At 43.0% G+C, this 25,981-nt stretch overlaps 1 protein-coding gene across 3 annotated transcripts in view; it reads right to left on the minus strand.

Annotated features, from left to right (window-relative positions):
• The window catches only part of LOC122796695, a 634,527-nt gene that overhangs the window by 71,857 nt on the left and 536,689 nt on the right, over positions 1-25,981 (minus strand). For all 3 annotated transcript variants that reach the window (XM_044065385.1, XM_044065384.1, XM_044065386.1), the window contains one exon: positions 16,856-17,264. In XM_044065385.1, the coding sequence (XP_043921320.1) occupies positions 16,856-17,264 (409 nt within the window). The remainder of the gene's footprint in view (positions 1-16,855; positions 17,265-25,981) is intronic.

The following is a 25,981-nucleotide window of genomic DNA, read 5'->3' on the forward strand; positions in this document are numbered from 1 at the left end:
CTACTCACAGTCTGTCTGTAGTTCCTGATCCTCCTACAAATATGTGGCCGCTCTGAGTGTGCAGGTTCTCCTGTAAGAGGTATTGCTACCTGCTGTCTGTAACACTGATGCCCACACACAGGAAGGATGTCCATCACACAGGAAATGTAAAGGGACCATGCCCACATGCTGTAGGGATTTATAATGGGTGGTTGCCATGACAGTGTAACTGGAAGTAGTACACATGTATAATTATATATATATATATATATATATATATATATATATATATATATATGGCTATCTGGATAAGTATATGTACATATATTTCCACCATATGTCCTGGACATGAAGTGTAGCCCTACCCCAGCCCTTATAGTCCCAAAAACGTAGTGCAAGGGGATGTCAGGTATGTATAGCAGGTATAGTACTAGACTATTGCTACTGTCATTGGGATTGTCTTCACAGACATGGCGTGTGTGGAAGGTGACATCTGCTTATAACATGTGTGCCATTGGCTACTGACAGACATCCTAAGGAAATCATTGTAAAGTACTGCTGCTAGCATGTAATGCCCCTGTGGAGTGCAGCAGAGATATTGGCCAGTATATGTGGAACTTTGGACACATCCTGTACAGTGTGGAGGTATACACATAATCCCTTAGTGCACAACATGTGTACCAGGACTGACAATATGGATGTAGACAGCCATGTAGATGGGTATAACACATAACGATTGGTATACATCTGCCACCATAGGTTTTGCATTCACACACTCCTGTCTGGCCTGACACATAATGACTGCTGGTACAGGAGTGCCATGGACACATACTACCCACTACATATTGACATACATCTGTATAGCATCCCACTGCTCTGTCTGACATACATGACTTTTAAGGGAGGCCCATCAGCAGTACATCTGGCAAGTATCTGCACATGACATCTTACTGGGTAAGTACACTAAGCTGCTAGGCATGTAACAATACACTGTGCAGGCTACAGGCAGAATGGCTCAGCACTGGCCTACATCTCGTATGGGGGGATGCACATGTACCTGCATAAATAGCAGGTATACATTTGCCACCATAGGTTTTGGATTCACACACTCCTGTCTGGCCTGACACATAATGACTGCTGGTACAGGGATGCCATGGACACATACTACCCACTACATATTGATATAAATCTGTACAGCATCCCACTGTTCTGCTGACATACATGAATTTTAAGGGAGGCCCGGCAGCAGTACATCTGGCAAGTATCTGCACATAACATTTCACTGGGTAAGTACACTAAGCTGCTAGGAATGTAACAATGCACTGTGCAGACTACAGGCAGACTGGCTCAACACTGGCCTATATCTCGTATGGGGGAATGCATGTGTACCTGCATAAATAGCAGGCTCAACAGCCATGTCACAGCACAGGGTAAGATACACCTATGTGAAATTGCATAACCACAACCAATGTGAACACAGCCACAGCCACATATGGTAAGCTAGCATAATATTACAGTATATTGACTATCTGTTCTACACCATCCTCGTATGTGCCACTCATAGAATGGCCCTACATAAACTGGGCTGCTACACAGTTTGGTCTGATGGCTGTCTGTGGTAGGGGACATGTGTGTGTCTGGCCCTACAAACATGTACGGCAGAATGGTATCATACAGTGGGGCAACATGTTACATCAGATAGAAGGGGAGCTAGAACAATGACATCTACCACAGTCTCTACACAGGCTAAAGTACATATTAACAATACACACACTGCCGACATTCACCATCACTACACAGACCTCAGTACTGTACAACCATCCACAGAATGTCCAGGTTATGTCATGAAATGTAACCCCTACTGTACATGACATGTGTAGCAATCTGATATACCACTGGCTTGTTATCAGATATGATGACACTATTTATGGTGTACAGCACATATGCACCACTTCATGCATGACATATGTACAAAGGTTGACAGAGGTGTGGCTGACAGCACATACAAAGGTCCAGTATAGACATGTTGCTGTGATAACCTCATAAATTTACCATTGTAACAGAGTTTGTTGCAACATATGTCCTATGATGGATATGAAGTCAGTAACTGTCACGACCTTCACCAGCTACAGACTGCAATCCTCACACTACCTTCTGCATTCTACAGATAGATGCACCGTGGCTAACATATGAAACTAAAGGCACAACACTTGTCAGTCTGCAGATGATCCTGCAGATGGGGATTCCTCATATACACAGAACTGACATGGCGGGTATTGCAACATGTATGACAGGCATATCCAGACAAACACTATTAAACCAACATTACTCCAAGTGCAGTATAGCAACACTTACAGTCTGTAGTCAGGTCAGGCATATCACCCTCCTGTTTGTTGCACTCTTTCCAGTGTATGTTGTTAGAGGTAAATCCCCAATCCATCTGAGATGCTGATGGCCAAACAACAGATCTAGTTCCTGCTCACAGGGACTGAAAAGGGCCAACACCACCATGATGTTCCTAGGTACTGGAGTGTGTTTCCATGCAATTGGCTATGGGAATGTTACCACAGCTGTTCCACATGCAATCAGCTAGGAGAGGGCTGCAATTCATGCAGAAGCTATCAGCTGATCATGAGCATCATTTAAAATACACATGCTGCTGCCAAAGCAAAGCAGGTGTGGGTCTCCACATCCACCAGAGAGGGAGTGTGGGAGGCAGGCAGAGGCAAATACATGTCAGGGAGGGATAGGAGAGTAAAACTGAAGCATGTTTGTGTCACACACCTACCAGTACAGGGTATCAGACCCCCGACAATTATGTAGTGCTATCACAGTTCGATGCAGTTATTGGATGCACTACATGGGTTACCTGCTGTGGAGTACTCAGAACATATATGTGATGTTGAGTGAAATCTGCAACAGGGATATGGTAGATATACGGTAGGTGATGTACACGTGCCTGTCTGCATGAACAGGTGCCAGTATCAACACAGGCACACTCACACAGGGACGCACACACACTGACACACTTGACAGGGCCAGGAGTGCAACTCATCACTAGTGGGATTGCCACAACACATCAATGTGCAGTTATCACATGCACCACACGGGTCATATGGAGGTCGTATGGTCAAAGAGTATGAGGAGGTGTCAGACATCAAACAGCATGCTTCAGTATGCCCTGGGAGATTGTAGTGAGTGTGGATGTGAACATATACACCATACAAAACACACACAAACACACAGGGTGCCAGTTCTGACATGCATGGGTGCATGTCTGCATGGGTGTGTGGTGGTCAACTGTGCCAGCAGACTGTACAAGGGTAGGTGATGGGTATACCTTGGCATCAGGCCACATGACAATGGTCTGCATTGTGGTTCAGGCCTGTAGTTTCTGCATTTGCCCACACAGGTGAGTACTGCATCCCCCATCCAGTCACCTGGGTGACTATTGTGTGTGGCCAATGCTTTGCATCGTTTGCCATGTATGCGTTCCTTAGTCCATGACATGGATGGTGTCTGGGATGTGCACACCTCCCACATGCATGTACAGTGACATGTGGAACTGTACCTGGGGTGTCTGGCCCATGTTGTGAACACAGATTATCATCAGATGTGCCAGTCTTGCCCAGCTGTGGCAGGAACTGGTAATGGGCAGCAAGTTTACCCTGCACCTACATTGATGGCATGCTAACAGAATTCCCTGGTGTCAGTGTCATCCGTCCATGCAGGGCATGTTGTCAAGCATGGTATGTCCATTGTGAGTCACATGTGAGGGTTCCACAGGTGGTGCAGGTGTCCATTGGGGAACATGGTGGAGGTGCACTGTTTGCATGTAAGTGCATATTGGACAGATGGGCAGGGTGACATGCCCTCTGTAGCCCACTGCTATCACTGCATAGTTACAATCAGTGGCCAATATGCACTGTTCTACCCACATACTGGCTGTTGCCTAGGCATGTGTGTGCGTATGACACATGGGTTGAGTGTGTACTCTGGGTAATAGTGGGGTTGCTAACTGTGATTGGCTGGCCTTAATATCACATGTATGGGTATGGCTTTGCACCCCAGCCTCTCAGCTGATTTACATCTGTTATCCCTGTATGGTTGACATTGTGATATATAGTAGGGCCAACATAAAAGAAATAAGCAAAACCCCCTCCACATTGCCCACAGGTGTCACACACTCACATCCACCTCTACACAGGATATGAGTTACACACACACACACACACACACACACACACACACACACACACACACACACACACACACACACCTGTTATGTCTGGCAGTTGAACCCCTACCTAACTAGTTTATTATACTACACAGTTATAGTATGCGCCATGGACATTACTGGAATACTTCTTCCCCGTACTTCATAATGAATGACATCAGCAGGATTATCAAACTAGGGCATTTCAACTGTACTGCGAGTGACTAGCCTAAAATGCATTGCTCGCTACACAGACAGTGAGACACACACAAAACATCCACAACTGACATGTGTGGGTATAAAATGCCTGACCAAGGTCTATATCACACTACAACATGGAGCTGTTATAGGACGCACCACAGGGATTACTAGAAAAATCCTTCCCCAAAGGTGTATTTCACAATGAATGACATCAGAAGGATTACCAAACTAGGGTATTTCAACTGTACTGTGAGTGACTAGACTAAAATGCATTGCTTCATACACAGACAGTGAAACACACACAAAACATCCAGAACTGCCATGGATGGAGATGGAACCCTACCGCAGTTCTAAGTCACACTGCAGCAGTACGCAGTTACAGGACGCACTACAGAGATTACTGAGCTACAACCTTCCAAGGGGTGTATTTCTAGGTGGGTGATATCAGCAGCCTTGCTAAAGTTGAGTATATGAATTCTAAGGAGTGTGAGTACCCTAAAAATCATTGTTTTCTACTCAGTCAGAGACACACAGATTCACACACAGTTGCCAAGTCTGGGGTTGGAACATCTGCCTAACTACATTATCACACTACAGCAGTACACAGTTACAGGACTGCTACAGAGATTACTGGGTTATGATTTTTCCCATAGGTGTATTTCTAGGTGAGTGACATCAGCAGCCTTGCCAAAGTTGAGTATATGATTTGTACAGAGTGTGAGTAACCTAAAAAGCATTGCTCTCTACTCAGTCAGGCACACACACACATTCACACACAAAGACAGTTGCCAAGTCTAGGGTTAGAACACCTAACTAACTACTTTATCACACTACAGCAGTATGCAGTTACAGGATGCACTACAGAGATTACTGGGCTAAGATTTTTCCCAGAGGTGTATTTCTAGGTGAGTGACATCAGCAGCCTTGCCAAAGCTGAATATATGAATTGTACGGAGTGTGAGTAGCTTAAAAAGCATTTATCTCTACACAGTCAGAGACAGACAGACGCACAAAATTGCCAAGTCTGGGGTTAGAACTACTACCTAACTAGTTTATTACTACAGCAGTATGCAGTTATGGGAAGCGCCATGGAGATTACTGAACTACAGCTCTCCCAAAGGTGTATTTCACATTGGATGACCTCAGCAGGCTAGTCATAATACTGCTATGGGGAGGGTGGTGTGTACATGGGCTATAACCCACTCATGTAGGGGTTGACATGCCACATGCAGGCACACACGGGTCATATGTCATGGGTACATGTATACAGCTACTAGATAACTACTTCCTTGTATAGTCATGAGGCACAGCTAGCACATACACCACATAGTCTGTCATGCTGACAGATACTGCACCACATAGTCTGGCATGCTGACAGATACTGGTGGCTAGTAACTGCAGTGAGTGGCATCTGCACCTCAGGTGTTTGGGGCCCTTTGGATGTGTGCTGGGTGTGACAGGCCCGGATGACTCTGTCATGGTCACCCTCTTCCACACATCTATGTCCTTCTACCTTTGGCTTATTATAGTGTGTTGTCCTTACATATATGACTGTATTCCTATCCAGTGTGTGTGCAGGCAGGAGTGGCGCATACTGTCATGTGTTTGTACTAAGAACTGTGACTGCCAGATATGTCTGGTCCACTGGTGTTTGCAGATGTGGCCTTCATGTGTTTAAGTGTGTGAGCATGCCCAGTATGGCCATTTGTATTGCATGTGTGGATCAAGTCCAGGTAGTTTGTACTGTGGTGCTGACCTTTGTGTTGTACACTGACAGGTAGCATGCTGTGTCTGCAGGGTATCCATCGGTCATTTGGCATTGACTGTTGCTACATTTCTGCATAGAATGGGGGGGTGGCGGCACCTGACTGTTTCTACATTTCTACACAGGTTTGGGGGGCCACACCTGACTGTTACAATATTTCTATGTAGGATGGGGGGGCACACCTGTCTATTTTTCTACACAGGATTGGGGGGCACAACTGACTGTTACTATATTTCTATGTAGGATGGGGGAGGGCACACCTGACTATTTCTACATTTCCTCACAGGATTGGGTGGCACACCTGACTGTTACTATATTTTGATGTAGGGTGGGGGGAGGGCACACCTGACTACTTCTACATTTCTACACAGGGAGTGGGGGGCACACCTGACTGTTACTATAAATGTACGTAGGATGGGGGGGCACACCTGACACTTGTACACATTTGCTAGGTCTATACTGGTATGTCAGGTACTCCATTTCAGTCTGTAGTCTTACCTATCGTGCAGCATACCAGTGTACTACAGATCTTAGCTTTAATTACCTACATATTAGTTTCTGACTTCCTAGACTTCACAACTTACATCCAACTGCTTGGCCTGCTGTAGTCTGTCTGTGTAGGCCTGGGGAGGGGTTACCCATAGGGCTCATTCAGAGGCCATAGTACAGCATTTGTCTGTGTTTGTCTACACCTATCCTGCTGGCTGTAACTGTTGTTGGGTATGTGACCCCCCCCCTGAACTGGCATGTGTGAGTCACTTATCTTGTGGGTGTCCCAGTATTGAGGGATGGTGCTGCAGGGCAGCCTATGTCAGATGCACATAGTGCACTCCCTATACATGGTCGCGAGCCAGAATCCGCCACATAACACAAACACTCAGGTCATTCCAGAACAAGTACAAATATGACTCTGTCATTGTTCATGTTGGTGTGAATGACCTGAGACGTACCTCTCTGGACTACATGAAAAGAGACATGGAAGAGCTCTCTGATCATGTAGCCCAGGTGGGTATGACCCTGACCCTGAGTAGCATCCTGCCCTCACCAAGAATGACACCGCAGTATAAAGAAAAAAATGATCAATTTCAACAACTGGCTAAGCTTCTGGTGTCATTCAAAGGGGATCCAGTGTCTGTCAGCCTGGGATGACATGCTCGACAGGCCTTATTGCCTCGCAAAAGACAGCTTGCACCTGTCACCCCTAGGCATTTTACTACTGGCCAAGGCTCTTGCTGCCCCCATAGTGCCTTTTTTAGGCAAGGCTCAAAAGTCAAACCCACCTCTGTAAACAGCACAAATAAAAAAATGAGGGTTATGCTACTCAACACCAGGTGTTTAAATCTCAAAATGCATGCGCTCGCAGCACTCCTCAGTATGGAGAACGTTGACATTTGTGCAGTAACTGAAACCTAGTTCAAGGTTCCACAGAGCACCCCAGCACTACCGGGCTACAACTCATACCACACATTTCGGCCACAGAACATGGACCGAAACACAAAAGGGGGGGATGTATCCATATTTATCAAGGATACCTACACCTCCAGGTTAGTGGCTCAGCATGATACCTCCAAGATCATCCATGTGCAACTAACATCAGGCAAATCTGCAATGCAAATTGTGGCCTGCTACAGATCACCCTCCATGACCCAAGACCACCACTCCGCTTTTCTGGAGACACTGGAAAACATGAAGGTCCTACCGAACATCCTGATATTGGGCAATTTTAATTACCCTACCGTTAACTGGGAAAACTACTCAAGTACAAAACTCCCAGGTCCAACACTTCCTGGAATTTATCAACTCAAATGCCCTGGAACAGCTGGTAAACTCCCCTACCAAAGGTGTAAACATATTGGACCTGGTCATCACCAACATGGGCGACAGGTGTTCCACACCAGAGGTCAACCCATCACTGGTTAGATCAGACCATAAATTAATCACTCTGGATATCCACACCCCACCACCACCCCCTACTAAGAAAACCACAGTAAAAAACTTTTCTAAAGCAAACTTCACCTTACTTAAGACAGAGGTGTTAAGTTTCACAGCCCCCATGCTAAAGGATAATGCTGTCCAAGATGCAGAAACCTTTACAAATGCACCCTATGAGCACCTATAAGGATGCATGGATCGTGTCATCCCTAGCAAAACCAAGACTCACTCCCCTAAGAGAAGGAAACCAGTCTGGTGGAACCTTGCCATAAACAGGCTATACAATAGAAGGAGGAAATTAGTTCAGAAAAAAAGCAAATCCCAGGAAGGAAAGACATCCCTGATCAGTATCAGTAAGAAACTAAGGTCCCTCATAAAATCCTCCAAGGCTAACTTTGAAAGAAAAATAGCCAAGGATTCAAAAGATAACCACAAAGCCTTTTTTAGCTATGTCAAGAATCTAAGTGGCAACTCGCAGATGCTCTGAGCTAGTGCAAAATAGCACAAAATATACTGAACTCACTAATATTGCCAACATCCTGGTAGATAGATTCAGTGCAAACATCACCCCCCTCTCACCCCCAAAAGGGCCCACAATAATACTGGAAAAGTATAGTGTCCTGGAAATCACAGGTGCACAGGTGAAAACAACCCTTTCAAAAGCCAAAAGCACAGCTTCTTGCACAAACTACAGAATGAACTAACCCCCCACCTAAACACACTGTTCAACCTCAGCCTCTCCACAGGCTACGTACCCACAGAATGGTGCACAGCAACATTTATTCCATTCCACAAAGGAGGGGCCACAACTGACCCTGGTAACTATCGCCCCATAAGTCTGACTAGCCTGGTCTGCAAGGTTATGGAGTGCATCATCATGGAACCCATTAACAAAAACATTGGGAACCTCCAAACACTTGACCCGACCCAGTTTGGCTTTGCTAAGGGCAGATCATGCCTACTAAACCTGGTTGACTTCTTCGAGACAATCACCAAGGCCATAGATGAGGGGAAGGTAGTTCACACAGTCTACCCTGACCTCGCCAAGGCTTTTGACACCATTCCTAACTTGGGAATTATAGAAAAACTCACCAGCCTGAACATAAACCCCTAAGTCACGAGATGGGTTGCCAACTGGCTTACAGACAGAACTCACATGGTAAGAATACCTTGCTCCAGGTCCAACTCTAAACCAGTCACAAGTGGTGTCCTACAAGGCTCGGTCCTGGGACCCCTACTGTTCGGCATATACTTCTCAGAAGTACAGGCAAACACAGGAGGACTATGGCTAACCAAGTTCGCCGATGACTGCAAACTGGGAGCCATAACTGACTCACCAGCTGACACAGACATTCTCCAAAAGGGCCTTACTGAGACGGACACCTGGTGTCAAAGTCATGGTCTCAAGCTAAATGCCAAAAAATGCATAGTCATCCCGTTTGGGAAAAACAAAACACCCATGAATTACCACATAGGTGGCAGCCCCCTTAATACAGAAGAGGTAATAAGAGATCTGGGGACCCAGGTAGATAGTAATCTCTCCTTTGACAATCATATTGCCAAAGTACTTAGGAAATCCTTCTATGTAGCCCATCTAATTACTAAAGGGTTCACATCTAGAAATAAAGAGGTTATAGTGCCCCTCTACTCATCACTCATCAGACCCATCATAGAGTACAATGCCCTGTTTGGGATGTACCTCACAAGACACTTCCAACAGCTGGAAAGACCACAAAAGTGTACCTCACCAAGAGTATTACTGGTCTCAAACATATGACCTATGCAGCCCGACTGGAAAAACTCCAGCTGTACTCAGTGGCATATTGCTTACTCAGAGGTGATCTCTGCCTGACTTACAAAGCCATGTCCAACTCAGAATTGATGGACATGCTCCACCTAAAGAAATCCAAGTCACTGCGAGCCACTCATTCTAGTGAGCTAAACCTCACCACAACAATAAATATAACATGCTGGAGGGATAGATTCCTGTCACAGAGACTCCCCATGCTTTGGAACAAAATTCCTAACTACATTAGGCAGAGCCCCTCACTAACACTCTTCAAGAGAAACCTTGACGAGTGGATGGGTAACAGAAAATACACCCTTGGGATCACTTCATTGGCTCTTCTTGACAGAGGCTCAGTTAATTAATCAATGGGGCGGCGAAAGCTGACACACTCTGGCTAGGCTTATAAATGCCCTCGGGCAGATAGCCTAGTACCTACTTATGAACCTATGATTGAGCACAGGTAGTGTCATGTTTGGCATCCCTTTTACTGTATGTGCGAATCAGAGAGAGGTGTCATTCCCTGGGTCCCTACTGTGTCAGTGCATGTGCTATGCATTGCCTCTTTGCCAAGGCCAGGGCATACTGGGCATGCCTCCTTCTGCCTACTGGGGCAGGCTCAGGTTGTTCCTCCTCCGAGTCACTCAGTGCCTGTGCAGGCCTTGGCAATGGTGGGGGCTGTGTGGCCCTGCCCCATGCTGTTCCTGCTGCAGCTGTTTCTGCAGGATCATATTGTGTAGCATGGTGCATTCAAGGACAATTTAGGTACATGTAGTTGATGAGTACTGCAAGGCTCCACCAGATGTGTCCAAGCACTGGAACCGTGACTTGAGCATCCCAAACACATGCTCTATTATGATTTGTGTTTGTGCGTGTGCCTCATTATGGAGTTCTTGTTTGGGTGTGTGTGCATTTCTGATGGGTGTCATCAGCCATGGCTCCAGTGCGTATCCAGCATCCCCCACTAGGTGACCGTGTGGGATGTCCCCATTGGCAAATCTCTGGTACAGCTGCGTCAGATGCCAGATGTGGGAATCGTGGTAGCTTTCAGGGCAGCCAGCACACACATTTATTATTATGTCCTGGGCATCGCACATGACCTGGCAGTTGATGGAGGGGAAGCCCTTGTGGTTGATGTAGACCCTACCCCGCTCACCAGGTGGTGCTTTGATGCATATGTGTGTGCAGTCTATTGCACCCACTACCTCAAGGTAATCTCTATTTGGTGGAAGAGACGCATATTGCTGGCCAATGTCTCACGGGTAATGGGGAAATATACGTGCTCACCGACATGTCCTGACATGGTATCCAGGAACTGGTAGAGTACTCTGGATGCTGATGCCTGTGAAATCCTCATCATATCCCCAGTTAGCTTTGGAAGGTACCTGTAGCTAGTATTCTGAGGCCTATACATACCTTGGTATCCACTGGGATGGGTTTCCCTCTGTTAGTTCTGTGTGTGAGGCGTGGCCGGCACAGCTCAACAATTTGCTGTACGAGGTTCCTGTCCACCCTATAGGGCTCCACTATCTCCAGCTCATGTATCCCTTGGTAGGTTACCCTGGGTCTGTACACTCTTCTCTGTCTCCTCACTGTGGGTTGCTCAGCAGCATTCACATCCTCACTACCCTCAGCCTCTTGCACATGCTGGTTTATGATAGCAAAAGCAGCCCCTAACATTTCTTCTCTTGCTTTCGTTTTGTAAAATTTCCCTGTTCGTATACACCGATGGTGAAGAGTTTTTGGGAAAAACAAGGGGGAAAGGTGTTTGCACAGTTTACAGTGGTGTGCTGGGCTGGGCTGGTCTGCTGCCTGTGTAATTGGCTGATTCTGATACATTTCACCTGTCAGCTAAGCTAGTTCTCCTTGATTACCTTCCTACTGCTGTTTTCCCTTCCTATTGCCTTCCTGTTTAAGCCCGGGCGCGCACCGTGCAAGCACAGTACTCAGATGTGAACGGAGCTGCTATTTCCTGGTTTTTTTTTTATGGCTGGTGCACACCGCGCAAACATGCGTACATGCTGTAAGCCCGTTTTACAGGATTTTGGCTTGCTCTACCTGTGTACACCATGATTTTCTTGGTTTAAGACAGGACATCCCTAGACACCCCCCTCCTGACTTAGCTTAGCTTAGCTAAGGGCAAACATGAGCCACAGTGCTCCAATTAGCTTACAGCATGCCTGACACACCCCCTTCTGATGCCAGCTATGTCTAGGGCTTACACTCATGGTTTTCCTAGTTCTACACTCTTGGGTGCAGACTTGCACTGACAGGGAATCTGGGATTCTCTATCCTTCCCCTCATTTGCATAGGATTGCCTGCTAATGCATAGTTACATGTCCCACACTGAGCCTCCCCCCTTAGCAACCATTACTCACTGGCCAGGTTGTCTTCTGCCTGCCAGTGACTTGCATGGCAGAATACTGCTTTTAGTTAGAATGCTTATTTTAGGTTTATTTTATTATTTTCCCCGATCCCATTTGCGTGCCGCTGCCCCATGCTTAAACAGCCGAGAACGGCAAAAAAAATAAATAAAAGTTTTTTTTTTTTTATTTTTTAAGCAGTTTGCAATGCCAATGACCTTCTACTTGGACATTGGCGTGCTTCCTCAATGATATGCAGCCTTTATTTGGAGCTGTCATAGCTCCGTTTTGTAGTTTGCAGAACTGTACTCGGTTACTAACCGAGTACATTTCTGTAGACTGCACTTATCCTGCACGGACAGCTGCCTGCTTCCTGGATCGCAAATTACCCTCATTTGCATGGTTTTCACCTGCAAATGAGGGTAATTTGCATGCAGGAGCTTGGTCAGTGCAGGATTAGTCTAAGAGCTCACATGCACGTCCCCGAAGCTTGTTCCTAGATCACACATCGGCCATATTGCGAAAAATAGCTCTTAGACTAATCCTGCATGCAATAAAGAGCTTCGTAAATCCGGGGGAGAGTCATGTCCTTAAGTGGACCTCCACTTGTAAAAAACATTTGTAACTTCTTTTAACTCCACTGCAACCACATGATATTTTTCCACTTCTGTGCTGCGTACAGAAGAAGCAGGCCTTGAGCTTCGTACCCTACCTAAATAAAAATGTCATCAATATCTACGTTTGACCCTGGCAGAGAAATGTATATATTACTCACATACAGGGACTCACTTCCAACCTGAAAGATTTAACTGGAAACTTTTTGAAGAATTAAAACTATAAATGCGCCATCATCTTTGCTCTCTAATATTTAAATGCAATGATCTTGTTTTTGTTGGCATGAGGGAATCCTATATACTGGGAAAAATCCTTTCTAACTAAAAGATACCCATATTCTTGGGCAGTCAGTGTATAGAGTTGACAGAATATGTAGAAACAAAAACACATTTGTACACAAATGACAAGTTCTCATTCATTTGTACTTTTTGTTAGCTGTCATAGATAACCTTCAAGTACTATCATATGTATACTTCCATGCATTTTAGAAACTTATTTATTTATTGTGTGATTCCATATGGCAACATTGCCAAATGACTCAGGTTGTGGATGTAAAGGATCTACCCAGAAATCAAAACTTAAATAAACAACCAAACAAAAAAAACTTTAGCTACAGCCTTACAGGTATATGCTACTTATTTAATTTTTACTTTGCTTTTTTTATTGGGCTTGCCCAAATGGGTTTAGTGAAAACTCCTTTTCAGCAAAGGCCTAGGGAGAAAAGCTACACCATATTGCAAACATATTTGAACAGACATTCAGTAATGTACATGAATAGACGTTAAGTAAAATACATTAACAATGACATGTACATTTGTTAATTAGATTACATTCATATGAAATAAAGGAAACTAATACAGTATTAAAGATACTTGTGCATTTAGTAGGTGCTGAATGTCAAATATTTGAAGAGGTGTATTGGTGGGGTTCTCAAACAGATAATAGATCTTGTTGATTACTGATTAGAAATTTAAAGAAATGTAAGTCAACGAAGGAACTCATTTAGGCATAAAACATAGAACATCTACTGGAGATCAGAAATCATTGAAATCCAGCTGTCTGCTAACACATAGAAGCCCATGTAAACTATCCATAGACAAAACATCCATGTAATCCCACCCTTTATAAAAACACTACCTCGTCTCCACAAATTCCTAGTTCTAGGATACCCTGTACATTTATAATCGTATGGCGATAGATTATGGAGATGCATAGCAGTCAACATTTCAAGCACATAGGCTCTGTAACCTAGCAGGTCTACTATAATGGGCTTAAAAAGCCCAGTAAGAGTTTAAAAAGAGTCAGTAAACCAAATAAGTCCCAATAATTCCACTGTATACCCAATAATACAAAAGTTCATGCAGCTCTAGATTTAAAGCTGTCTAATCCAGCAGCGCAAAAGTTCAGCTAGTTCTATGTTCAATGTTGTTTGAATGCAGACAAACTACAAAAATTATATTTATTTATTTATTTATTATTTTTTTTTGCATTGTCAAGCATTTTCATCTACCTTTCTGTTAGCATACCTCCTTTTAGGGTTATCCCTTGAATTTTAAGAAACTACTATTCAAATTCAGATTTAAGTGTTTATAACTTAAGCACTAATTGAGGGAGGCAAGACATACTTTTATTTAAAATGATTATAGAAACAGTGATAAGCAATAAAATAAAAATAAAATACAATGCATAAGGTTAAGGTAACACGGGTAAGACTTAATGGATTGCTTAAAACTGGTGAGGACTGAAGTTATCATCAACCAATTTGGGAAGAGATTCCAGTGGTACGGCCCCTGATAGGAAAAGGATTATTCACCAGAAGAGTCAAAATAGACCCTTTGAGCCACCAGCAGTCCCCATTGTGGAAGAGTGCAGAGCTGCTGTATACAAGGCCAGGAGTTCTAACAAAGCAGGTGGGACACAACTCTAGAAAGGTCAGGCAAATGAGAACCAAAGCTTTACAGGAAATACATGACCACACTGCTAGCCAATGAAGATGGCAGAATTGGTGTGATGCTGACACTGAAACTTCTAATCAACAATTAATCTGCAAATGTCTGTATCAAATTGCATTTGGTTAAGCTCTGATTCTGCAAGCTCTAGATACAGAATATTACAATAACCAAGTCTGGAAGAAAGCAAGCCATGTACCACCACCAAAAGAGCTTCAGAAAATTAAGGAAATTGATAGATGAGAGATTCCACAGATAAAAACAAGAATTTGACAACAATAGCCAACTTGCCCTTACAGGTGAGACATTCATTAAAATCTGCCCCTAGATTTCACATACTTGATGCAAATTCCAGTTTGTCACTGCTGTAGATAATACAAGAGAACAAAACTGGTGAGTAGGACTTGGGTATAGTTGCATGAATAACCATGCCATTTGTCTTGAGCACACAGAGCTTAATCTGATTTTTAATCATCTAGTTGTGGCTGCATTCCATACCTGCAGCTAGTTTGTTTAAGGCTGAAACAGATTTTTAAGAGAATGAGAGGTACAGCTGCTTCACATAAGCTTGACAATGATAGTGCAATCCTTTTCTTCCAACAACGTCATCTTTTATGGATGGATACATACAGCAAACAACATGGGCTGAAGGCTGAACTCTGAGGTACAACACAGGTGAAAGGATACAAAGAGGAGGAATTACCCCTGGACACCACCCTCTAAGAATCTCCAGAAAGATATCAGGCAAACCATACAAGATGACACCTGGGATTTAATAATAGTTCCTTGAGTTATCCAGCAGGATCCCACTGTCAAGCAAGTGGAATGTGAAAGAGAGATATAAAATGGCCAAAATCAAATAATGTCAATTTCTCACTAGAAGACGCTATTAAATTCCATAGTGAGTGCAGTCTCTGTACTATGCCTGGATTAAAAATCCATGATATGCAATGTAACATCTGTCTTGTTCTTTCTCTGAGATGCACTGACCTCAAATCACCCATACATCATTAATATGTGAGCCCTTCTGTTTTACTCTATTGCAAAGTAAGGAACATATTCCCAGTAACTGCCACCTTGAACTATTCTGCTCTAACAAGTACGACTAACACTCAGGCAATCCAACCAAGTGAAAGCATGCCAAAGATTATATCAGTTGAAAACAAAAAACACTGTTTGACTCTCTATCACAAATGTGAGACCTGACACTGAGAAAGTCTTGCAACTGTGAAAAATAAAGAGGGATTTTAACATCAAAGTGGTGAATTATGAGACTTGCAAAAGTGACGTGTGAGACTGATCATTCCTGCTGATGGCAAATACTAATTGTAATGTTATGTACCTTGGAGTCAAAGGAACCCTCAAAGGAAACAAAAGAGATACCATACGTTCTTCTGCATTCCTTATTATAGTCTCACAGCACCAAAGATGAGAGTTACAGTACTTGGAATTAAAACAGTTAACCATATATGCTGCTGAGACATACATAAATTCACAAATGGCTTTTTAGAGACAAGTGCACATATAAATATGGCATTTGTATGTATAAGCTTCAAAAGTCTGTAAAGGACCAGCAAAAAGCTAATAGCATAATTTCAATAGCTGAGTCCACCGGCTGTACAAATACTGCTTATCAGGTTTCTGTGGGGATCTACATCTGTGGCTTAGTACTAGTGAGGTCTTCTACCAGGAAGGCCCTAATCAATAATTTTTTTCCCCCTGCTATACTCTTTAACCGTACTTTAACTAATACCCTACTGATGAGTTGGTAAAGGGTAATTCCAGCTAAGTGACTGGCAGAAGAACAGCTCACCTCTCGTTTCCTATAGAACACTGTGTTATGGCAGTGCTAAGTATGTTCATTTCCCTGATAACTTCAGTATATGCTACTTAGCATGATGTAGGTACAGTATTTGTAGAGAAGTTTCTTAAAATGTCTCACACTATATAATAATTGGTGGTCATTCTATTTACTTTACATTTCTGAGCTGTAAAGCTATTGCAGTAACTACTACACAACTTAGCATTAGCAAAAACAGAATGACTCACCTTTTGAGACCTGGTCTTGCGATTTGGAATGTACTGCATTTCTTGTACTGCTTTTAAGAGCTGACGAGCTCCTTCAAAGAGTCTCGTGCAGGAACCTTTTACATGGGGGTTTATGCAGTAATCTTGTACCTTCTGGTTGAAAACAATGAAAAATGTATTCACGTTATGTAGAGTCTTCTCTGGGAAAATATCCACCAAGGCACTCTCAAGTCTCTTAACCATTTCTGTGTTGCTCTTTGGAATCTGGGCTGTGCCTTTAAATGACTGAGCTCTCTTATTGTCAGTAGAGAATGATAGTTTTTCTTTTTTTTGTTCATGTTTTGCAACCAATGTTATATCTTCAGAAAAATCTTCATCTAACTCATCCCTATCTTCAAGGGGGATTGAAGGCAATTCATTGTCCTGTGAACTAGAAAAAACATAATACAACTTCTTTAGCAATTTTATTTAACATAAAATATACAGTTTGTTAAACGGCTGGCAGAAAAAAACAGAGACAGTGGAATGTAACCATAGTTTGGAACTAAAATCTTCTAACCACTCAATACTGCCAACAACTTCCTCTCTCAAAGGAAAAAAAAAGTAGGAAATGGAAAGCAAAAATGTAAAACAAGTTTGGCTGTGCAAAACAGGAGTATGTAAGTACCAAATTTACTAAAGGAATTACCAAATGTTTACAGGTGCATATCCTTTGATGTTGGCTGCTTGTATGTCCTGGTCGAGAATACATTGGAAATTCTGGAAATCCACTGAGAGTAGGGTAGTGCATGGCTCCCAGTGACTGAAGGGCTGGGGTTTCACATACAACAATATCACAACAAATTCTAATGCTGCAGTACAATTTACACATTTTTTTGTGTTTAAAAGTTCATTTTTTTATCTAAGCATATCCTCTAGGTCTTTATATCCTGTTTTTAACCTACACCTCATAGCATATGCATCAGTTGTATGGGCAGTAATAAGGTATAGTGCTGTGGATGAATATAGAGGTCTAGTAGTGGGTTTTAAACTGAAGGAGGACAATTTATTCAGAAGACACTGGAAGCTCTATATTCTGTAGGTAGAGGAAGCATCAGAGAAGAAAAGTTCTTCTCTGTATATCTAGTTCTGAAAATAATACAAAAGTATAACATTAAAGCGTTGGCAATTGAAATAAAACTCTTTTGATGAATTTGCCACAAGGATAGATCTTTGAAATTAGCTCTGAATTAAAATACTAATATACCTTCAATAACTGGACACCAAATTAAGGCATCTTCAGATGATGACATAAAGTTTGTCCCTTTGCCTCACTCCAGCCAATATCTGTGCTACAAGGAAAGTACTTCATTTGTTTCATTTTTCTTCTTCTTTGCTTTCTTAAAAGTTTTTTCATTTTTATTTGTAATATGAAAAAACATGAACAAAAAACCCTACTCATGACAAATAGTAAGAATTCCTATACAACATTGAAAAAGGCATTATTAGGAAAATATAATAGAGGGATTAAGATAGTATCTAGTTCAATATCCAGTGTTAAAGATACGTTGTTATGAAGAGTATCCCACAGACCTTTTACTCCACTTAGACAGGTACAGTATAGTAGAGATAAAGTCCTGACTGCAGTCTAGGAAACACTGGATCGATTAGTGGCTTGGGTGGCTGCTAGAGATGGCAGGGAAGGGTGTGTGTGTGTGTGTGTGTGTGTGTGTGTGTGTGTGTGTGTGTGTGTGTGTGTGTCTGTGTGTGGATGGCTGCTAGAGATGGCAGGGAAGAGTGTGTGTGTGTGTGTGTGTGTGTGTGTGTGTGTGTGTGTGTGTGTGTGTGTGTGTGTGTGTGTGCGTGTGTGTGTGTGTGTGTGTGTGTGTGTGTGTGTGTGTGTGTGTGTGTGTGTGTGTGTGTGTGTGTGTGTGTGTGTGTGTGTGTGTGTGTGTGTGTGTGTGTGTGTCTATGTCTATCTGGGGGAGGGAGGAAAGGTGGAGCAGGCCACTGAATGCACAGTCTCCTTGGAGGAGAGGAAAGGATACAAAAGATGTAGCCAGGGGGTTAGAGTTATACTATTCAAGTTATCAGTGGGTGATAACTTTCCCAGCAGGTATATGGGAACATGCACCAAGGTATGGAAGGCTTTATGAGCCCTGTAGTGATACTGATCATTCATTCCCTCATCCATTGGATGGGATTAGGGCAACCACAAACTATAACTGGGATGCCTCTAAAGACATAACCTATCATTTTGCCTGCTTGAATGAGGACCCCCCCCCCAGAATGGCCCATGTAGTTATGTTGGACTCTCCACCAAAAAAGGAAAAAATTGGATCAAGTCCGATTGAGGGGAGGCTTGGAGGAGCAATCATGCCAAATGGTGGGAGGCTTGAAGGTTGGCTCCACAAATGCAAAAAAAAAAAAAAAAAAACTTTGGTGCACCTATTTATGAAAAGGATCTTGAAATACATATTATGTTAAAATAGAATACCAAATAAATGAAAGGGAAGAAAAAGAAACGTGGGTCAATGTGACAAAAGAGCACAGCTTTTCAAAAAACTTTTTTTTTTTAATTAGGTAGCATGTAATGGTTAGTAAAATTCTAAAACTATGTACCAAAGTCCAAGATATCATGACACATAATTAATCAACAGAAATACCTAAATAACTTTGATGTTGCTCACAGACACAATCCAGATATAGGAACCCTTACTTTCTCAGGTCTTCCAGTAAAATAATGTACTTTTTAATCTACTTAGGGAGAATATATGTTTTAGTCCTTTAGCAAAGGGCACAGATAATCGGAGATTCTTTCACGCAAACCACCCTGTTCTCTAATTAAAATGTTAGTTACACATGTTTTTCCAACCTATAGACAATATGCTTTCCCTAACTCTGATATTAAACAAGATGAGCAAGTTAGTTAATGTTTTTAAATTGTCCTGTTTCTGAACTAAAATGTGGACTGGTTTATGAGGAAAATTTGTTGTTAAAAAAAGAAATAAATAAATGACTGCTGTGATAAAAAGAGTTTGTAACTGCTTGGGTTCATGGCATAGAGAGATGAAGTCTTGACCACAGTCTAGATGACCTGACTTCAAGTATTAGCTTAGGCACTGGAGGGGGCCAGATGGGGAGGAATGGAGTAAGCAGCTGGTGCTGGTTCTCCCTTCCTGAGTGGGGAAGGGGAGGTCTGACTGTTGTGTTTCCTGGGCCTAACATGTGCATGTGCTTGGTATGCAGCAACAGATTAAAGATGATTGCTTGGCATTACAATCCAATTACTGTGGCCACCACTCACCTGTGGAGATGCATCCATGATTAAGTCTGAGACACTGCAATCTACTTTGGTGACAGTGGTGCACACATCAGGCATTAGGGATTAGGTTAGGACATCTAAAAATGTCATTCAGTGAGGTAGGGACATTGGGGAACAGTCTAGTATGGGGGCAATTAGGATCCTTCTCTAAACATAATAAGCAGGTGAAGTTAAACTGTCGGGCCACTACAGTGTAAGTGTTCCCAGTCCCTACTGATGGGCTAAAGCAGCAAGGCAGAGGGAGTCTATCTGAGGAATGATAACTACAGAGTCTAATAGTTCAACTACAACCACCATCACTGACAAGTACCCTCCTCCAAACAAAGAAATTAAAAGTTTTGTCACCTATAATGATAACAATATACAGATATATCCTTCCTTGGCATATAGAGAACACAAAGAGCCAAGGCTCGGTGGTGGGACCACACACATGTAATATGATGGTGAGACTGGGTATTTCTGACATTTCAGAACTGACTGACTTGGCTAAATGTATACTGGCCTTAGAGATGAATCACTGAGCTTTCAACTCAACATATGACTGTAAAAGAGCCATTGGCTCAGAGGAATTTGTACCATCAAAAATAAATAATAAATACAACAAACAAACAGGATCCTTTAAGTAAGACACCAGTCTCTGAAGTTATAGCAAATACAAAGAAGATGCTTACTGTGTTCTGGGGTGCAGATTCTAATACAGAAACAACTGTCAAATAGGTTCAAAGGTAGGTACTAGGCTATTGGCCCTAGGGTCTATATAAGCCTAGCCAAAAAGGTACCCTGACGTTCGCCACCCAAGAAAATTATTTTCCTGTGCCCCTGTCGAGCAGAGCCACAGAGCTGATTCTCCAGGGTGAATTTCCTATTTCCCATCCAATCATCAAGATTTTCTTGTAGAGTGCTAATGAGGAGCATTGTTTGATGTAGATAGGTAGTTTGTTCCAGAGTATGGGGAGTCTCTGGGACAGGAATCTATCCCTCCAGCATATTCTGTTTATTGTGGTGACAAGGTTTAGGTCCATAGAGTGTGTAGCTCAGAGGGATTGGGATTTCTTTAAGTGGAGCATGTCCAAAAGCTCTGGGTTTGACATAGCTTTGTATGTTAGGCAGAGAGCTTCTCTGAGTAGGCAATATGCGACGGAGTAAAGCTGGAGTTTTTTGAGATGGTCTGCATAGGTCATCTGTTTGAGGCTGGTAATCTTCTTTGTGAGGTATTTCTGTGGCCTTTCCAGTTGTTGTAGATGTCTTGTGAGGTACATACCAAAAGGGGCGCTGTACTCTATAATGGGTCTAATGGGTGACGAGTAGAGGAGAACAATGACTTCTTTTTTTCCTGGATGGGAAACCTTTTGTGATGAGGTGTGCCGCATAGAAGGATTTCCTGACCACTGTGGCGATGTGATTATCAAAGGAGAGACTACTGTCCACCTGTGTCCCAAGGTCTCATCACACTTTCAGTGTTAAGTAGACTACCACTTATGTGGTAGCTCATGGGTACAGAGTTTTTACCAAAGGAGATGACAATGCACTTTTTGGCATTGAGCTGTAGGCCATGGCTTTGACACCAGGCATCTGTCTCAGAGTGAGACCCTTTTGTAGGATGTCCACATCATTAGGAGTTTTGATTATGGCTCCTAGTTTGCAGTCATCTGTGAACTTCATTAGCCAAAGACCTTCTGTGTTAGCCTGTACTTCAAAAAGTAGATACCAAACAGGAGAGGACCCAGGACTGAACCCTGTGGTACTCCACTTGTCACTGGTCTGAAGTCAGATTTGGAGTCTGCTACTTTCACAGTGTGGGTTCTGTCAGACAGCCGGTTTGCAACCCATCTTGTGACATAGGGATTTATACCTAGTTTAGTGAGTTTATCTGTAATTCCAGAGTGGGGGATGGTGTCAAAAGCCTTGGCGAGCTCTAGATAGGCTGTGTGAACCACCTTACCCTCGTCTATGGCTTTGGTGACTGCTTCAAAGAAGTCTATCAGGTTTAGGAGACATGATCTGCCTTTTACAAACCCGAACTGGGTGGGGTCCAGAGTTTGGAGATTACCAATGTCTTTGTTTATAAGTTCCATGATGATATGTTCCATGGCCTTGCAGACCAGGCTCGTTAGGCTAATGGGGCAGTAGTTCCCGGAGTCTGTGGTGGCTCCACCTTTGTGGAGTGGATAACCATCGTTGTGCACCAAACAGTGGGCACAAAGCCTGAGGTGAGGCTATGAATGAACATGGTGCTTCGGTGGGGTGCCAGCTCATTCTGTAGTTTGTGTAGAATGCAGCCTGGGATGTTGTCAGGTACCATGGATGTTGTGTTCTTGGCTTTGGAGCGTGTGGTTTTCAACTATGCAGCCGTGATTACAGGAACTTTGCATTCTTCCAGTATAAAGATGAGCCGTTTAGGGGGTGAGAGGGGGGTAAAGTTAGCACTGAACATATCTGCAAGGATGTTGGCAGTATCAGTTGGTTCTGTATATTTAGTGTCATTGTGCTGTAACTCAGAGCAGATCTGAGTGTTGCCATTGATATTCTTGACATAGCTATAGAATGCTTTGAGGTTGTCTTTAGAATCAGTGGTGATTTTGTTTTCGTAACTAGCTTTGGTGGATTTAATGAGGGATCTTAGCTTCTTACTGAGGCTGACCAGGGAGTTCCTCTGATCATGGGATTTTACTCTTTTTTGCAACAGTTTCTTTCTTCTGTTGTAGAGTTTGTTTATGGCAGTGGACCACTATATTGGCTTCCTTTTTTTTTGGAGGATAGCATCATGGTTCTGTTAGGGATAGCACAATCCATGCACTAGTGTAAGTGCTTATAAAGTGCATTTGTGTAGGATTCAGAAGTCGTACCTCTATTGTCCATCTGCATGGGTGTCATGAAGTTTGCCACTTCTGTCTTAAGAAGCATGAAGTTGGCTTTGGAGAAATTTTTTACTGTGGTTTCCCTAATGGGAGGTGAAGGTGGGATGTGGATGTCTAGGGTGATTAGCTTGTGGTCGGATCTGACCAACGAGGAATTGACCTTTGGTGTGGAAAACTGGTTGCCCATGTTGGTAATGACCAGGTCTAGGATACTGCTGTCCCTGGTGGGGGTGTGGATAAGTTGATCCAAGGCGCTGGAATTTATGAATTCCAGAAAACGTTGAGCAAAAGAGTTGGTACATGAGTAGTTTTCCCAGTTAATGGTGGGGTAGTTCAAATCGCCCATTATTAGGGTGTTGGGTTGTACCCTAATATTTTCCAGTGTATCAAGAAATGAGGATTGGGAATCCTGGGGCATGGTGGGGGATCTGTAGGAAGATATAATTTAGATTGTGGTCTTGCCCAGAGTTAGTTGAACTTGGATAATCTCGGATGCATTATGCTGAGCAACTAGCCTGGAGGTGTGGATATCCTTAATGAATATGGACTAGCCTCTGCCGTTAGTGTTTCGGTCCAGGTTAGGTGGCCGAATGGTGTGGTATGAATTATAGCCTGGTAATGCAAGGGTGCTCTCTGGAGCCTTAAACCAGGTCTCTGTCACTGCACAGATGTCAATGTTCTCCATTTTAAGCAGTGCCTCGAGTGAATGCATTTTGAGGCTTAGACTTCTAGCATTGAGTAGCATTACTCTCAGATTTTGCTTGCTTGTACCTGTTACAGTGGTGAATTTGTCATTTGAATCTTGCCTAAAAAAGGCATTACAGGGGTGGCAAGAGCCTTAGCCAATATCTGGAATCCCAAGGGTGACAAGTGCAGGCCAGGCAGACAGATACTGGATCCCCTTAGAATGACACCAGAAGCAAAGCCAATTGTTGAAGTCAATCATTTTGTCCTTGTACTGTGGTATCATTCTGGGTGATGGCAGGATGCTACACAAGGTTAGGGTCATACCTGCCTGGGCTACAAGATCATTGAGCTGCTCCATGTTTCTTTTCATGTAGTCCAGGGAGGTATGTCAGGTCATTCACACCAACATGGACAATGACAGAGTCATATTTGTACTTGTTGTGGAGTGACCTGAGTGTGTGCGTTATGTGGAGGATCCTGGCACCTGACAGGCAGCTGACAGTAACTTTCTCATTAGCTTGGTGAGTGGAACATCAGTGTGCCTGACTATAGAGTCACCCATGACTAGAGTGTTGGGTACATTATTATGCTTTATGGGCTGTGGATGAGTGGCACACTGAGTTTGTGGGCTATGTGTCATTTGGGTTTTGTTGGGGGGTGGAGGTTGTTTGTGTTTCTGCTTCGGAGGCCTCTGTTGCTTGAGCAGATTTTTAGTGAGAGCTCCGTGAATATAGGTATGTATTTTGTGTTTCTATGTGTGTGTTTTGGTGGTGTAGGTTTTGAGGGACTATGTGATGAGTGTGGTGTGGTGCAAATGTTTACCTTCTCCTCTTGACTGTCTAGTCCAGTCTTGAGTGAAGAGAGCTTTGCTTCCAGTGTGGCTATACAAGTGTATCTCTCACAGGTTATAGTGTTGCATCTGCACCAATATTGCAAATGGATCAGTAGATCTGCCATTCAGTGAACAGTATATGTAGGACCTCTCATCCTAATTCAGCAAATTTACTAGGTATGGAATTTCTTTATTCGTATTGGCTCTGTCATTATATTTTAGCTGTGTAAGCCATTTTTGCCCTTGCAGGGTATTTTTCTTTTTCCAGTGCAATTCTGTGACAATTGAATAAAAGGAGTGTAGGTGGGGTGAAGCCCTCCTCAAATACTTTTCAACTAATATCACCTGCAGTTTTGGTGGGTTTGTCTTGTCCAGTTTGTTTTAAATGAAGGGAGGGATTATGCTTTGGATTTCTGTAAATGACCCAGACAAAGTAAGCGAGAATAAACTTCTGAACCAACAAAGTTAACAAGATATTGGCGCTGGTGTTCTCCAAGGTGAAGGGTGATTTTTATTTATTTATTTTCTTTTCCATTTGTTTACCGGGTTAGTCCAACTGGACACAAGATGACCATTTTCAGCAGAGGCTTGGGGAGAAAAGCTCCAGATACATAGTAAAAAATTATAAAAAAATAATAAAAATAATACAAAATTATATAAGCATAGCTATTGTGTACAAAAAGCATAGAATATATAAAAGGAGTAAAAAAAAAGTTATGTACTCACCATAACATTCCATGTGAGTTGTTTATCTCACCTTCATTTACTACTCCCTACTCCCTATTCCATGATGCATTGGTGCTTCCCTCAGATCTTGTTTGCTGCCAACTAAGGTAATAAGCCAGTTTCCAAAATAACAACAGCCTAGAATATACTAGATAATGATTAAATACAGACATGACCTGCCTTCAATTTTTGGTCCCCAAGAAGCCTGGATGGGGTTGGAGGGTGGGACGTAAGAAAGAAGCCGAGATGAACAACTCACATGGAACATTATGGTGAGTACATAAGTTCTTTATGTGAAGTTGTTCTATCTCGCCTTCATTCTTACTGATGGGTTAGCATCCCAAGCATCATTTTTCTCGGGTGGCTCACGGGAATATATTCTTCAGGACAGTGGAACCAAAGGAGGACCTGTCCCTGGAGGCCCTGTCTACTTTGTAATGAGTCATAAAAGTATGAGGCCTCAACCAGGTGGCTGCTGCACAAATGGTGTCTATTGGTAGTTTGGCAGTAAAGACTAAAAAAGTGGAGAGAGCTCTAGTTGAGTGGGCCTTTACTTTGTCTTGTAATGGTGTATTCACTGAGCTATAAGTAAAGGAAATACAGCCTGATAACCATTTTGACAATATGATTTTTACAACGGGAGTACCTTTCATGGAGTCTGAGAAGAAAACAAAGAGCTGATCTGTTTTTCTAAAATCCTTGGTCCTGTCTAGATAGAATCAAAGGTGTCTGTGAACACC

The sequence above is a fragment of the Protopterus annectens genome, chromosome 3.part0 (assembly GCF_019279795.1).
Source record: "Protopterus annectens isolate FY-2018-M chromosome 3.part0, PAN1.0, whole genome shotgun sequence".
NCBI lineage: Eukaryota > Metazoa > Chordata > Ceratodontiformes > Protopteridae > Protopterus > Protopterus annectens.